The 12,745-nt window shown below is 38.4% G+C and overlaps 1 protein-coding gene across 1 annotated transcript in view; it reads right to left on the bottom strand.

Moving 5' to 3' along the window:
• Window positions 1-12,745, bottom strand: part of STRN (striatin) — a 110,227-nt gene that overhangs the window by 52,043 nt on the left and 45,439 nt on the right. Inside the window, exons 3-5 of the mRNA XM_077813534.1 lie at window positions 6,980-7,053; window positions 4,400-4,478; window positions 2,049-2,216 (exon numbers count right to left, since the gene is read on the bottom strand). Of these exons, the coding sequence (XP_077669660.1) occupies window positions 2,049-2,216; window positions 4,400-4,478; window positions 6,980-7,053 (321 nt within the window). The remainder of the gene's footprint in view (window positions 1-2,048; window positions 2,217-4,399; window positions 4,479-6,979; window positions 7,054-12,745) is intronic.

Consider the following 12,745-nt stretch of genomic DNA (forward strand, 5'->3'; position numbering starts at 1 on the left):
CTAGAACGACAGATAATTGGTGGATCACTGAACACTCACAGCCAGAAATAGCCTGCAAATGCAAACGTTAACCTTATTCAAGTTTTTGTTGTAGCAGTGCTGGTCCCAGGTATTATTGAAATTAGAGAGATAACCTCTGTTGGTGAAAGAGACAAGCTTTCGAGCTACACAGAGCTATTCTTTGGGTGACCTGGAAAGCTTGTCTCTTCTACCAACATAAGTTGGTCCAGTAAAAGATTTTACCTCACCCACCTTGTCTCTCTAACTTTATTCAAAACAGACCTAGCTCTGTAAGATCAAAGCTTATGGAGAAGAAATCTGAAGGAACAGTTACACCCCCACTACATGCATAGTTCTCAAAAAGGAGAATTGAGTTGCTGAAGGAGGCAACACAAAGTATCTGGTGCCACCAACTCCAAGGCCTATCTCCTCTACTGAGCATCCTCCTAACAAGTATCTTTAAATGTACTAGCTCAGCTCCATCATTCAATCCAATTTACCCATTACATATCTCCCTATCTGGAGCGATCGTCCATTCAAACTAATGGAAAATGACACTCCACTAATCTCAAGTAAAACAAAAAGGAGGGAGAGAGAGCTTAACTCCCACTTTAACTCAAAAACAAATCATTCACAACTCCCAAACTGAAAGCTATATATGCAGTCAGAACTCACTATTTCTTCAAGACTGGAACAAAAATTAAAAACTATCATAGGAGAAAGTGGGAGAGAATAAAGAGGATAAATATGGAAAGGGAGAATAATGTATCTGACAAACCCAATATCAGTTTTCTACAACAAACAGTCAATTCCATTAGGTTACTACCTCAGAGCAGGAAGGCTGCCTTTAAAAAGGTGCCCTGGCAGCAGCAGCCCTTGCCAACCAGAGGATGTCCTCCTCAGGGCAAGGCTTGCTAACTATTTAGAAGTACAAAATAATTTAACAGGTTGGGGTCCCCTCATATGCCCTAATTCCTCATTTAACAGAATAATTTTAATTATAGCATGAAAATTAGTTAATTAAATAACTTCTCTGCACACATGCCTGATGCCAGTAAATTATCTACTGGCTGGGATTATTGTGAACTCCCTTTGGAGATTAGGTGCCACATAAAGCAGTTATATTTCAAAAGAAAAGGACACTACCCTCTGCTACATTTGAACCACAACTGCTTGTGAAACAAGAGGCCAAACCTAGACAAACAAGGGTCTACTGCTTGTTGGTGGTAATACTACCTATGGGAGTACAGAGCTCAGTCACAGATTTTTAATCAAAATGACTCAGCATCCTTTTTATTAGTTTAAGGTCTTCAAAGCTACAGTATTTCAGTCAAGAACCAAGGAATAATTTTGCTGAACACCTAAAGTGAGCTTCAGATATTAATGGTAATAAGTGTGACAACATTAAAACGTTTATTTACAATACTTTCAGCAAAATATTATTTAGTAAACAAAACATAAGTAAACTTGAAAGGGTTAGATTTTTATATCAAAAAAGGATTGGCATGAACATATGGAAGCTACACTTAGATTATACCCAGAATTTCACATATTTATCCATGTAAACACTAGTCACAAAGTTGGAGAGTTATAACAGTGAAAAACTTACCCATGTTCAAAATGTTTTCAGATACTATAAATAAAATCCTCTGCTTACTAGAGATTATACTGTTATAACAGTAAGCACTATCTACCAGAATGCAGAGGCCTCTAATCTATATTAAGGTTTCCAATAAATCAAAGAAAAAGATGACTCTGGTAGTTGGTATTTTCCCTAAAGCATTTAACAACAGATGTATCACAAATAAGAAGGTTTGATTTCTTAATGTCACCTTCCAACGGAAATAAAATTAAGATTCTCATAAAGAAGCAACATACTTAGCGTGGCTTCCATATTCATCCTTTAACATTTTAAAACAGAATTGGCTACAAATATTCAGTCAGTTTGAAGAATAAAAAGTATACGTTTTCGAATGAACATAAACTAGATTTATAATAATAAGTTGCACTTATATACAAAGATAACATTTGTTGTCTTAGGCACTTACCCAATCATTGCGTTCTCTTTAATCTCAGCCTCTGTACCATTTACCATTGATTCTTGATTTTTGTCATTTTCCCTGTCTGATGGATCACTTGAGAGGCCCAACAAAGCTCGCACTCGTTTTGACTTCACATCCAGTATAGTGTCAGTGTAACCCACCTCCTGCAGATACCTGTATGAACAGAACTCAAGCTAGTCTTTCATGCAGATCTCAATAAATATACCCTTATAATTATTTAAATCAATAAATAAAAGATTCTCCCTAAACTCATCTTTGGTACAATGCTTAGCAAAGCATGGTACTGTGCTAATGAAATATGCTAAGAAATTGTCTTGTACCAGCTGCAGAGGGGATCGTCTCTTGCAGTACCAGTCTCTGCAGTCACTGAGAAAATCAAAGAGCCTAGTAGTCAGTGTTTATACAATACGTTATTCATTACATTTACCAAAAATAGATGGAAAAGGACTTTAACTTAAAATATCTGCAATTTATTCATAAAAATGTGAGTTACATATAACATACCACAACGATTTTATTCATCAAGAGAAGTTCATGGAAATCTAAACCAAACTTCAAAAAAGTAAAACTTAAATTTTGTCCCTTAGATGACCATTAAACAAAGCCTGTAAACACCTACTGTGTCAACTTCCCATGCTGTTACTGTAACTATAATAGGACAAACATATGATTTTACAATGTAATGTATTTTGTACAGATCTAGTCTTACTAAATCATTTTATTAATCTTAAATATTCCTGCATTTGGCTCATGTGCATAAGAGGTGAAAGTGCGATCTAGTAAACTGAGCCTGGGATTGGGATGCATGCATTCTAAAACTGGCTCTATCAACAATATGCTGCATGATGCTGGGTGAGTCAATCTTTCAGTCTCTTTCCTCATCTGTAAAACAGAGTTAATGTTACTGACCTCACACGGATGTTATGAGGACTAACTGGTCAATACTGTAATGGTCTCTGAGGATGTAAAGTGTCATGTATTACATCATTTTAGGAACACACTATGACTATGACAAACTGGGGCATTTGTTTTTCCCCTATTAATACAAGCCACTCCTTGCATTTACAACAACAATTACATCCTCATTGCCGCCAGTCTGGTGGGAGAAAGAGTCAGTGCTGGATCTCTGGCAGTCCCATAAATCAATTGTGCAAAATTAAGTCTGTATTTAATTTAAGCAACAGTTTCATAATACATACGTGATTCAACATCATATAACAGCACGATCTTCTTTAAGATTCTGAGAGGGAGATTACGGGATACCTTTGTCCTCATACCATTGAGTCGTAGTCAAGAAAATATTTGTTTATTTAAAATGGATGTGTATCCATAGTTTTGGATGGGCACATTAAATAATAATCCATTCAACCAAAAAAACTGGTCCAGTGCCTTTCCAAAACAAAACAAACCCAACACTACCGGACTTTTCTGCTACACAGTTCTGCCCACTCAGTCCTCCCCCACAAAAAAGTATGGAAACACATGTAAGCTTTGCAGCATGACCTGAAAATCATCAGAACCTGACTCTGACATAATACGGTGTAGGGTTTATGGGGGAACAGACTGGGTTACACAATAGAGGACCTTTCACTGACATTGCCTTGCAACAAGAACCAGACCATTTAAAGCAAGGGGCTGTTAACTGATAACTGCAGTGATATTGCATAGTTAGGGGGACAGTCACTTGGATAAAATATATAAATTTTTACCCCGTTTCATCAAAGTGCATGCATCTTCCATTACAGCATTTCAAAATCACTGTAGATTAATACTGTATATTCTCACTGCTGTTATTTTAAACTTATTACAATAATCACAATAAATAGCAGGAAGTTTATTATATGGAGCCAACTCTTGCTCTAGAAAGTTAAATATGTCGAACTGAAAACTACAACACAGACGGTGGTGTTCTAGTCCTTTTGGATTGGAGCTCTTTGAGGCAAAATTGTCATGTGTTTCCATTCAAAAAATTGAAAAAATGTTGTGAAAAAGATTTGAAATTTTTCATTAGATTTTTGTGAATTTTCTTAAACCAAATTTTAACCCCCTCCCACTACTTTTCTCCATTTTTTTCCTTTTTGCCACTGAAAGCAATAATATGAAAAGTGGTGAGTAGTTTGCCCCCCTCTGACTTTTTACTTTTTCTACTCTGCAACTTATCAAAACTTCTCAAACTTTGGAAAAGTTAGAGTGACTAAAGGAAAAGTTAACCCAATTCTGCCACTCTTTTCACAAAAGAGAAAAGTCTAATGGAAATATTTAAGAAAGGCCCAGTGACACATTCAATTTCCAAGCCTGTTTGTATCTAGCTCCCTTGTTTGAACTTTGACACTTACTGTCTCAGCAGCTGTCGCCCTTGTTTCCAGATTAGTTGACTATTTTGTTGGGGCTGAACCTCTGTTTCATTCCCTTCATCTGGAAAAGATTTAATTAAAATCAGGTTTTTTCAGTATTATTTTTAAAGGTCTTAAAATAAGTGCAGCTCTGCAGTGCTACCTATGAGACCACACTATAAAGACTGCCATCAACATACTACTGTATTCTGAGAACAAGTTATACTTGTCATCAGCATCTCCTTCATATTACCATTATTTCCCAATATAAAACCCATCATCTCACTGGTTCCAACTCCTTTTCTTCACAAGGATGCAGTCACATGCATACATCTGGAATTCTGTACTAGTGTTTTCTGTAGTGATCACATATTTTAAAGGTTAATTGGGTTCTTATGAAAAGAAAAAAAGCATTACAAAAAAACCTTATTGGTTCCCACTGCACTTGACACAATATCAATCCTTAAAGCTCACCCAACCAACGTCTAAGATTTGTTCATGAAGAAATCGCTCAGTCAGGCCTACTTACAGATAATTTAAAGTTCAGCCATTTTTCAATGATTTGTATGGGGAAGGAAAAAAAGATTTAGCTGTTTTCGTTGAGACAATAGGCAGTTTTCTTCCGGCTATGGTTATTTTAATAGTAGTTCAACACATTTTCATCAAATTTTCATCTGAAACTAATCTTTTATTTAAAACCACAACTAAGTTTTTCCATTTACCCAGATAAAGCCATTATGGCATAAACAAATGTGTTGCTGTCCTGTCAGTCCAGGCTTATAAATAAATACATGTAAAAGTGCCATATGAATGTTAAGTACTGTTGTGACTTTGAATTTACAAGCTTGCTCAGGAATAGCAATGAGAAATAATCAGTCATTTAGACATTGATTTTCTGAAGACAGCTGAACACAGCTAGATCCATCGTACAATTATCAAAACGTGCGTTAGCTAAAAGCCAAGAGACCTTTCTGCATCAAGACTGAAGTAAATTCACACTAACTCTTCTTCAGACAGGAAACCTGGAGGTTGTTTATATTAATGTTGAAGTAAAGACATCTCAGAGAGATCTCTCTTCCCCCCAAAATTGATGACAGATCCATTATCCCTCAGGAGGAGACTGAAAGAACTTGGACTGCTTGCCAAATGGCACAGAAGAGCTCTAACGAGAATGTCACCTAAATACAGGTAAGAGTTGAATCCCTTGATTAGGAGAATTATAACCAGAATTATTAGAACCTCCAAGGTACCACATAGGGGACACACAGGATGTATCACTGGAAATAAGCCTCAACATTTTTTCTGACTTGGTCCAAGAGAAGCATGCAGATGTGCATGGATCTATGGGCAGTAAAGCAAGTACAACGCACATGGACTAGAAATAATACAAAAATCTCCATCCTGAAAGCGTATGAAAAACCAGCTTTGGATCCCATATGGTGCAAGAATCTCCATTCTTTTAAGCAGCTACATGTAGGATGCAACAGAATTGAGTATTCCTCCAGTCTGGGTACAAGAGCTCAGTGGCACCATTTTGTAAGAGATGAGAAATAAGATGCCTCAGTTTGTGCTTCATTGTATTTTGCGTAGTTTGGGAAGGGACAAAGGTATTGTCGAGAATTTGATTGGTAAGTGTTTTTAGACCATCTTCAGCACTCAGTAAAATAGGGATTTGTCCAGGACTAAGTTAACCAGGACAGTCTCCTTCAAGTGAATGCCAGGAGTGAAGTGTGCAGAAATGACTTTCATATAGGCTTTTTTTTTTTTTTTTTTGGCTGTACGGGAGAATAAAGCTGTGGAATAATTTCTGCTTATTCCTTCCTCCTCTCAAGGACTGGTTGCATAATCTGGAACCTGGGGGAAAAGTCCTTTTGGTAAGGTTTATTTTGCTGATCAGAACAAAAGGAATTCCAATTTCTCCTCTTTTGTGGCTCAAAGTCACTCCATTTCTTTATGAAAGGTAGAAGATTCATCTTCTGGAGGGATAACAAAAGAAAGTGATCCATAGATACAGGGGAGAACTGTTCTGTTCCAAACTTGTGTTCATCATTTGTTATATATTTATTTTCCAGTTGTCACTGGAATTTTATAAAATTCCATAGTATGTACCTCCAACTTTAGTTTACCTCTAACACGTTTGTTTCAATTTTTCTGGAATCCAACCAAGATCATGAATCAGGAAATGATGTACTAAGCATTTTGAATTCATTGCTATTGCATTACACTGTTATTGTTAATGCATAACAATTCTTCTATTCTTCCAATATCAGATTCTCCAGATGTGTTTTCCATACCTTTCTGTGACTCCAGAACTTTCTTGAATTTTGATCTGAAGAAGAGAGAATAGATATATTCTGCAGCATGCATTTTTACTTCAACTCATCTGATGGCCTAATTACAGATACCGAAGAAACAAATTGTCCCTATAATACCAGTGTAACAAACTGCATTGGCTAACATTTGTCTTTTTCAGCATTAAACAATCTTTATTATCCTCTTTGTGTCCACTAAGTTGTTCAACAATCTGTAGCTAAAATTAGAGGAGAACTTTATACCATATTTCCTTCACTCTTAAATTCTTACCAGAATCATAGTTTGGAGGCTTCATATCTCCCTGATTCAATTCTGTGCCGTATTTTAATTTGTGGTATTTAGCTCTGAAAAAGAAAAGAAAAGAAACTCTATTAACACACTTAAAGGATGCTTGTAGGTGCATAGATAACATAGGTCCCTGTTTTAGAAAGATACTTTTCCATTCTGCCCTCTCCCATCCCCCCCCCAAAAATAACCTCCATCCAATTTATTTCAGCAGAACTAAAAGGAAGCTATGTTCCTATTTTTCGCCCCAAATCTCTCTCTCTCTAGAGCTTTCAGATACTGGAATGTATTAGTAAGTGAATAATTACATAATCAGAAACATCAATACATAGCAAAAGCAACAGAAAATTTTATATGGAGAGATATAAGAAAAACATTCTCTCTCTCTCTCTATATATATATATATATTTACAGAGAATGTTTTTATTTTTCATGGACATGTGCTTCTTCTAGGATGGGGCTGCTTTGGTGTTTTTCCCCTTTTCTCTCACTATCACTCAACTGCCAAATATCTTCTACTCTCTATGGCTATGTCTACACTACAGATTGCTGCTGGCATTATGTCATGTCGGTCAGGGCTATGAAGTGCAATACCAGCTGTGCCATCAGAAGTCTGTAGTGTACATACAGTTATATTGGTAAAACTGCACTTTTACCAGTATACCTTCTTTCTCTCGTGGGGGGAACAGCTTTGCCAGGATGGCTGCATCCACACTAGCAGCACTTTGCCAGTGTAATATACCCTAATTCCTATAGTGGTAAGGTGCTCCTAACACAGACATACCCATATGTCAACTTAGAATCCTCATCTTACACTTCTCATTCCTCCATGGTTAACACACATTTGGGCTCAGTCAACTTTACGTAGTTGTATTCTCCCCACTACTTCACTTTCTCCCAAAAGTATTTTTAACACTGTGATGAGATAAGCCTTGAGTAGGGTTCTATGATAAGGTCTTAAATATCTGTAGCAGTCAGTGGTCTATCAGCTGTTTTCAAACTATGGGTTGGAACCCCAAAGTGGATCACAACTCCATTTTAATGGGGTCGCCAGGGCTGGCATTAGACTTGCTGGGGCCTAAGGTCGAAGCTCAAGCCCAAGGGCTTCAGCCCTAGCAGCGGGACTCAGGCTTCGGTTTCAGCCCTGGACAGCGGGGCTTCGGATTTGGCTCCCCTGCACAAGGTGGCGTGGCTTGGATTTTGGCTTTGGCCCCCATCTGGGGTGACACCACAGCAGGGTTCAGGCTCTGCCTCTGCCTCCTGGGGTCGTGTAGTAATTTTTGTTGTCAAAAGGGGGTTGTGGTGCAATGAAGTTTGAGAACCCTTGAAACACCACTGCTAAACTTGCAAAAACTTTGGGTCATGAGCTAGTTTTTGCAACTGTGGAAAATTTTCTAAGAAAAATGTTCAGCATATTGAAGTCCTATGGGGACAATCAGTAGAGAGTGTACCATGTGATACGACAGATTGTGTAGCAAAAAAAGGTACCAGAAACCAGTGGTTGGAATGTCTTGCTCTTGCAGGATCAGTATCCAGGGATTCAGGCATAGACAAAGTAGTAATGAGTAGCATAAGTAGTACACATGGATATAGGTTTACAGAAAAAATATGATATTGCATTACATGACATTACCTCTGGACAAACTGGAGAAATGGTCTGAAGCAAATAGGATAAAATTTAATAAGGACAAATGCAAAGTACTCCACTTAGGAAGGAACAATCGGTTGCACACATACAAAATTGGAAGTGATGCCTAGAAAGGAGTACTGCAGAAAGAAATCTGGGGGTCATAGTGGGCCACAAGCTACATATGAGTCAACAGTGTAACGCTGTTGCAAAAAAAGTAAACATCCTTCTGGGATGTATTAGCAGGAGTGTTGTAAGCAAGACACAAGAAGTAATTCTTCCACTCTACTCCACACTAATTAGGCCTCACCTGGAGTATTGTGTCCAGTTCTGGGAGCCACACTGCAGGAAGGATGTGGACAAATTGGAGAGAGTGAGGAGAAGCGCGACAAAAATGATTAAAGGTCTAGAAAACATGACCTATGAGGGAAGATTGAAAAAACTGGGTTTGTTTAGTATGGAAAAGAGAAGACTGAGAGGGGACATGATAATAGTTTTCAAATATGTAAAAGGTGGTTACAAGGAGGAGGAACAAAAATTGTTGTTCTTAACCTTAAATGACACACGCCAACTATATGGCAGAATTCAGATCTCATTATTCTGAGTCCTGTACTTCAAACACCAGACCATGGTTCCTCACATGGAGGCAAATTCCTCTACTTTACATGATGCAAGCATCAACTAGCAAATCCACTCACCTACTCACATTATGCTAAAATTAGATGGTGACTGATAAGGCAGAGCAGTGTCTCAGGAGGGAAGCTCCATGAGAGGCAAAGGAGGAGTTAACCTTTCCCTTACGATGCACACACTGGTAGCAAGTATCACAATTCTTCTAAACAGTGAGTTGTCCACTGTTGACCCGGGTTCCTCTGACCCAAGTTTACAAGATAACACGTGTTCCTGCTTAACATCCTTAATTTAAAATGGGCTAGTATTTTCCTGGAGGTTGAATATTCTTTTTACTTACTTCCTTTCATTGCCTCTCTCTTTTATTTTTATTTTTTTTAAATGTAATAGCGGAGATTTAGCAAACTAATAGAATTCAACAATGCTCATGAAAAGGAGTAATTCTTGATATCGCCAGATTCTTCCACAGAATATAAAATTACAGTCAATACATGGATCACTGAAGTCAAACATTGTTTTACAATGACAAAAGAGATCAGAGGGCCTATTTAAAATATTAAGCCTTAGGATCTAGACAAAATTTGTCCAATCTGTAGGCTGCCTACTTTATACTGGTTAAAGGGGTGAACAGAAAAGAAGTTTTAAGTTTTTCTACAATAATCCCCATTGAGAGAGAAACTGTAAGAGAATTCCGTTTGATGTGGTATTAGGCAAGCAATATAGAGAGGTCTAATAAACAGGTTTAAATGAAGTTAATTAGGGCTGTCAATTAATCTCAGTTAACTCACGCGATTAACAGAAAAATTAATCGCGATTAATCGCAATTTTAATCGCACTGCTAAACAATAGAATACCAATTGAAATTTATTAAATATTTGGGATGTTTTTCTACATTTTCAAATATATTTATTTCAATTACAACTCAGAATATAAAGTGTACAGTGCTCAATTTATATCATTATTTTTTATTACAAATATTTGCCTGTGAAAATAATAAACAAAAGAAATAGTATTTTCAAGTTCACCTCAGACAAGTACTCTAGTGCAAGCTCTTTATCATGAAAATGCAACTTACAAAATGTAGATTTTTTTTCTTTTTTTTTTTTTACATAACTGCACCCGGAGCAGTTATGAAGCACTTGGAGGAGAGGAAGGTGATCAGGAACAGTCAACATGGATTCACCAAGGGCAAGTCATGCCTGACCAACCTGATTGCCTTCTATGATGAGATAACTGGCTCTGTGGATATGGGGAAAGAGGTGGATGTGATATATTTTGACTTTAGCAAAGCTTTTGATATGGTCTCCCACAGTATTCTTGCCAGCAAATTAAAGAAGTATAAATTGGATGAATGGACTATAAGGTGGATAGAAAGCTGGCTAGATTGTCAGGCTCAACGGGTAGTGATCAACGGCTTGATGTCTAGTTGGCAGCTGGTATCAAGCGGAGTGCCCCAGAGGTCGGTACTGGGGCCGGTTTTGTTCAACATCTTTATTAATGATCCGGATGATGGGATGAATTGTACCCTCAGCAACTTCGCAGATGACACTAAACTGGGGAGAGAAGTAGATATGTTGGAGGGTAGGGATAGGGTCCAGAGTGACCTAGACAAATTGGAGGATTGAGCCAAAAGAAATCTGATGAGGTTCAGCAAGGACAAGTGCAGAGTCCTGCACTTAGGAAGGAAGAATCCCATGCACCGCTACAGACTGGGGACCGACTGGCTAAGCAGCAGTTCTGTGAAAAAGGACCTGTGGATTACAGTGGACATGAAGCTGGATATGAGTCAGCAGTGTGCCCTTGTTGTCAAGAAGGCCAATAGCATATTGGGCTGTATTAGTAGGAGCACTGCCAGCAGATCGAGGGAAGTGATTATTCCCCTCTATTCGGCACTGGTGAGGCCACACCTGGAGTATTGCATCCAGTTTTGGTCCCCTCTCCCCCCCAGTACAGAAGGGATGTGGACAAATTGGAGAAAGTCCAGTGGAGGGCAACGAAAATGATTAGGGGGCTGGGGCACATGACTTACAAGGAGAGGTTGAGGGAATTGGGGTTATTTAGTCTGCAGAAGAGTACAGTGAGGGGGGATTTAATAGCAGCCTTCAACTACCTGAAGGGGGGTTCCAAAGAGGCTGGAGCTAGGCTGTTCTCAGTGGTGGAAGATGACAGAAAAAGAAGCAATGGTCTCAAGTTGCAGCGGGGGAGGTCTAGGTTGGATATTAGGAAACACTATTTCACTAGGAGGGTGGTGAAGCACTGGAATGGGTTACCTAGGGAAGTGGTGGAATCTCCTTCCTTAGAGGTTTTTAAGTCCCGGCTTGACAAAGCCCTGGCTGGGATGATTTAGTTGGTGTTGGTTCTGCTTTGAGCAGGGGATTGGACTAGTTGATCTCCTGAGGTCTCTTCCAACCCTAATATGCTATGATTCTATGCACTCAAAAACAAAACAATGTAAAATTTTAGAGCCTACAAGTCCACTCAGTCCTACTTCTTGTTCAGCCAATCGCTAAGACAAACAAGTTTGTTTACATTTACAGGACATAATGTTGCCCACTTCTTATTTACAATGTCACCAGAAAGTGAGAACAGGTGTTCGCATGGCACTTTTGTAGCCAGCATTACAAGGTATTTACGTGTTAGATATGCTAAACATTCGTATGCCCCTTCATGCTTCAGCTGCCATTCCAGAGGACATGCTTCCATGTTGATGATGCTCGTTAAAAAAATAATGTGTTAATTAAATTTGTAACTGAACTTCTTGAGGGAGAATTGTATGTCTCTTGCTCTGTTTTACCCACATTCTGCCATATATTTCATGTTATAGTAGTCTCGTATGATGACTCAGTACACGTTCATTTTAAGAACACTTTCACTGAAGATTTGACAAAATACAAAGAAGGTACCTGTGACGTTCCACCCCATAATGCTTTATGGAAATATGCTTATGAATGTATATATGACATAACTGGAATATGTTTTATGCTAGATATGCCATGTAATATATCTCTGCAAAGGTTATGATCTACTGGATATATTCATCCTATTTGTATGCAAGTATCATTTTTGTATTTGAAGTTATGAATATTGGCTATGTATTTGTTTAATTTTAAGTAGCCTCAGTGAAGCAGCTGGTCAGCTTACTGAGAAAAGACTACTCTCAGTAAGTGCCCAATTAAGAAACACTTAAGCCAACAATGATCTTTGAGACGCCAATCCACATCTGAGCTTTCCTGCGAACGCGGCCTGGCTTGTAAGGAACAGAGTCATGCATGGACATGTGACTTGCCCATGTGACTCCAAAACTCCATCTTGCAGCTGGATTCTGCATAGGAGAGAGGAAGGGGTCTCCACCCACAAGAGAAAGTCTATTTAAGCCCCTGGGAAACCCCTCCATTGGTCTTCAGCTGGCTTAAGAGATAGCCTCTGCACCCCCAAAGGATACCTGAAAGAAACTGGAACAAAGAACAGTAACCACAGGGGTGTGAGTGATTGCT

This window comes from Eretmochelys imbricata, chromosome 3, assembly GCF_965152235.1.
Source record: "Eretmochelys imbricata isolate rEreImb1 chromosome 3, rEreImb1.hap1, whole genome shotgun sequence".
Taxonomy (NCBI): Eukaryota; Metazoa; Chordata; order Testudines; family Cheloniidae; genus Eretmochelys; species Eretmochelys imbricata.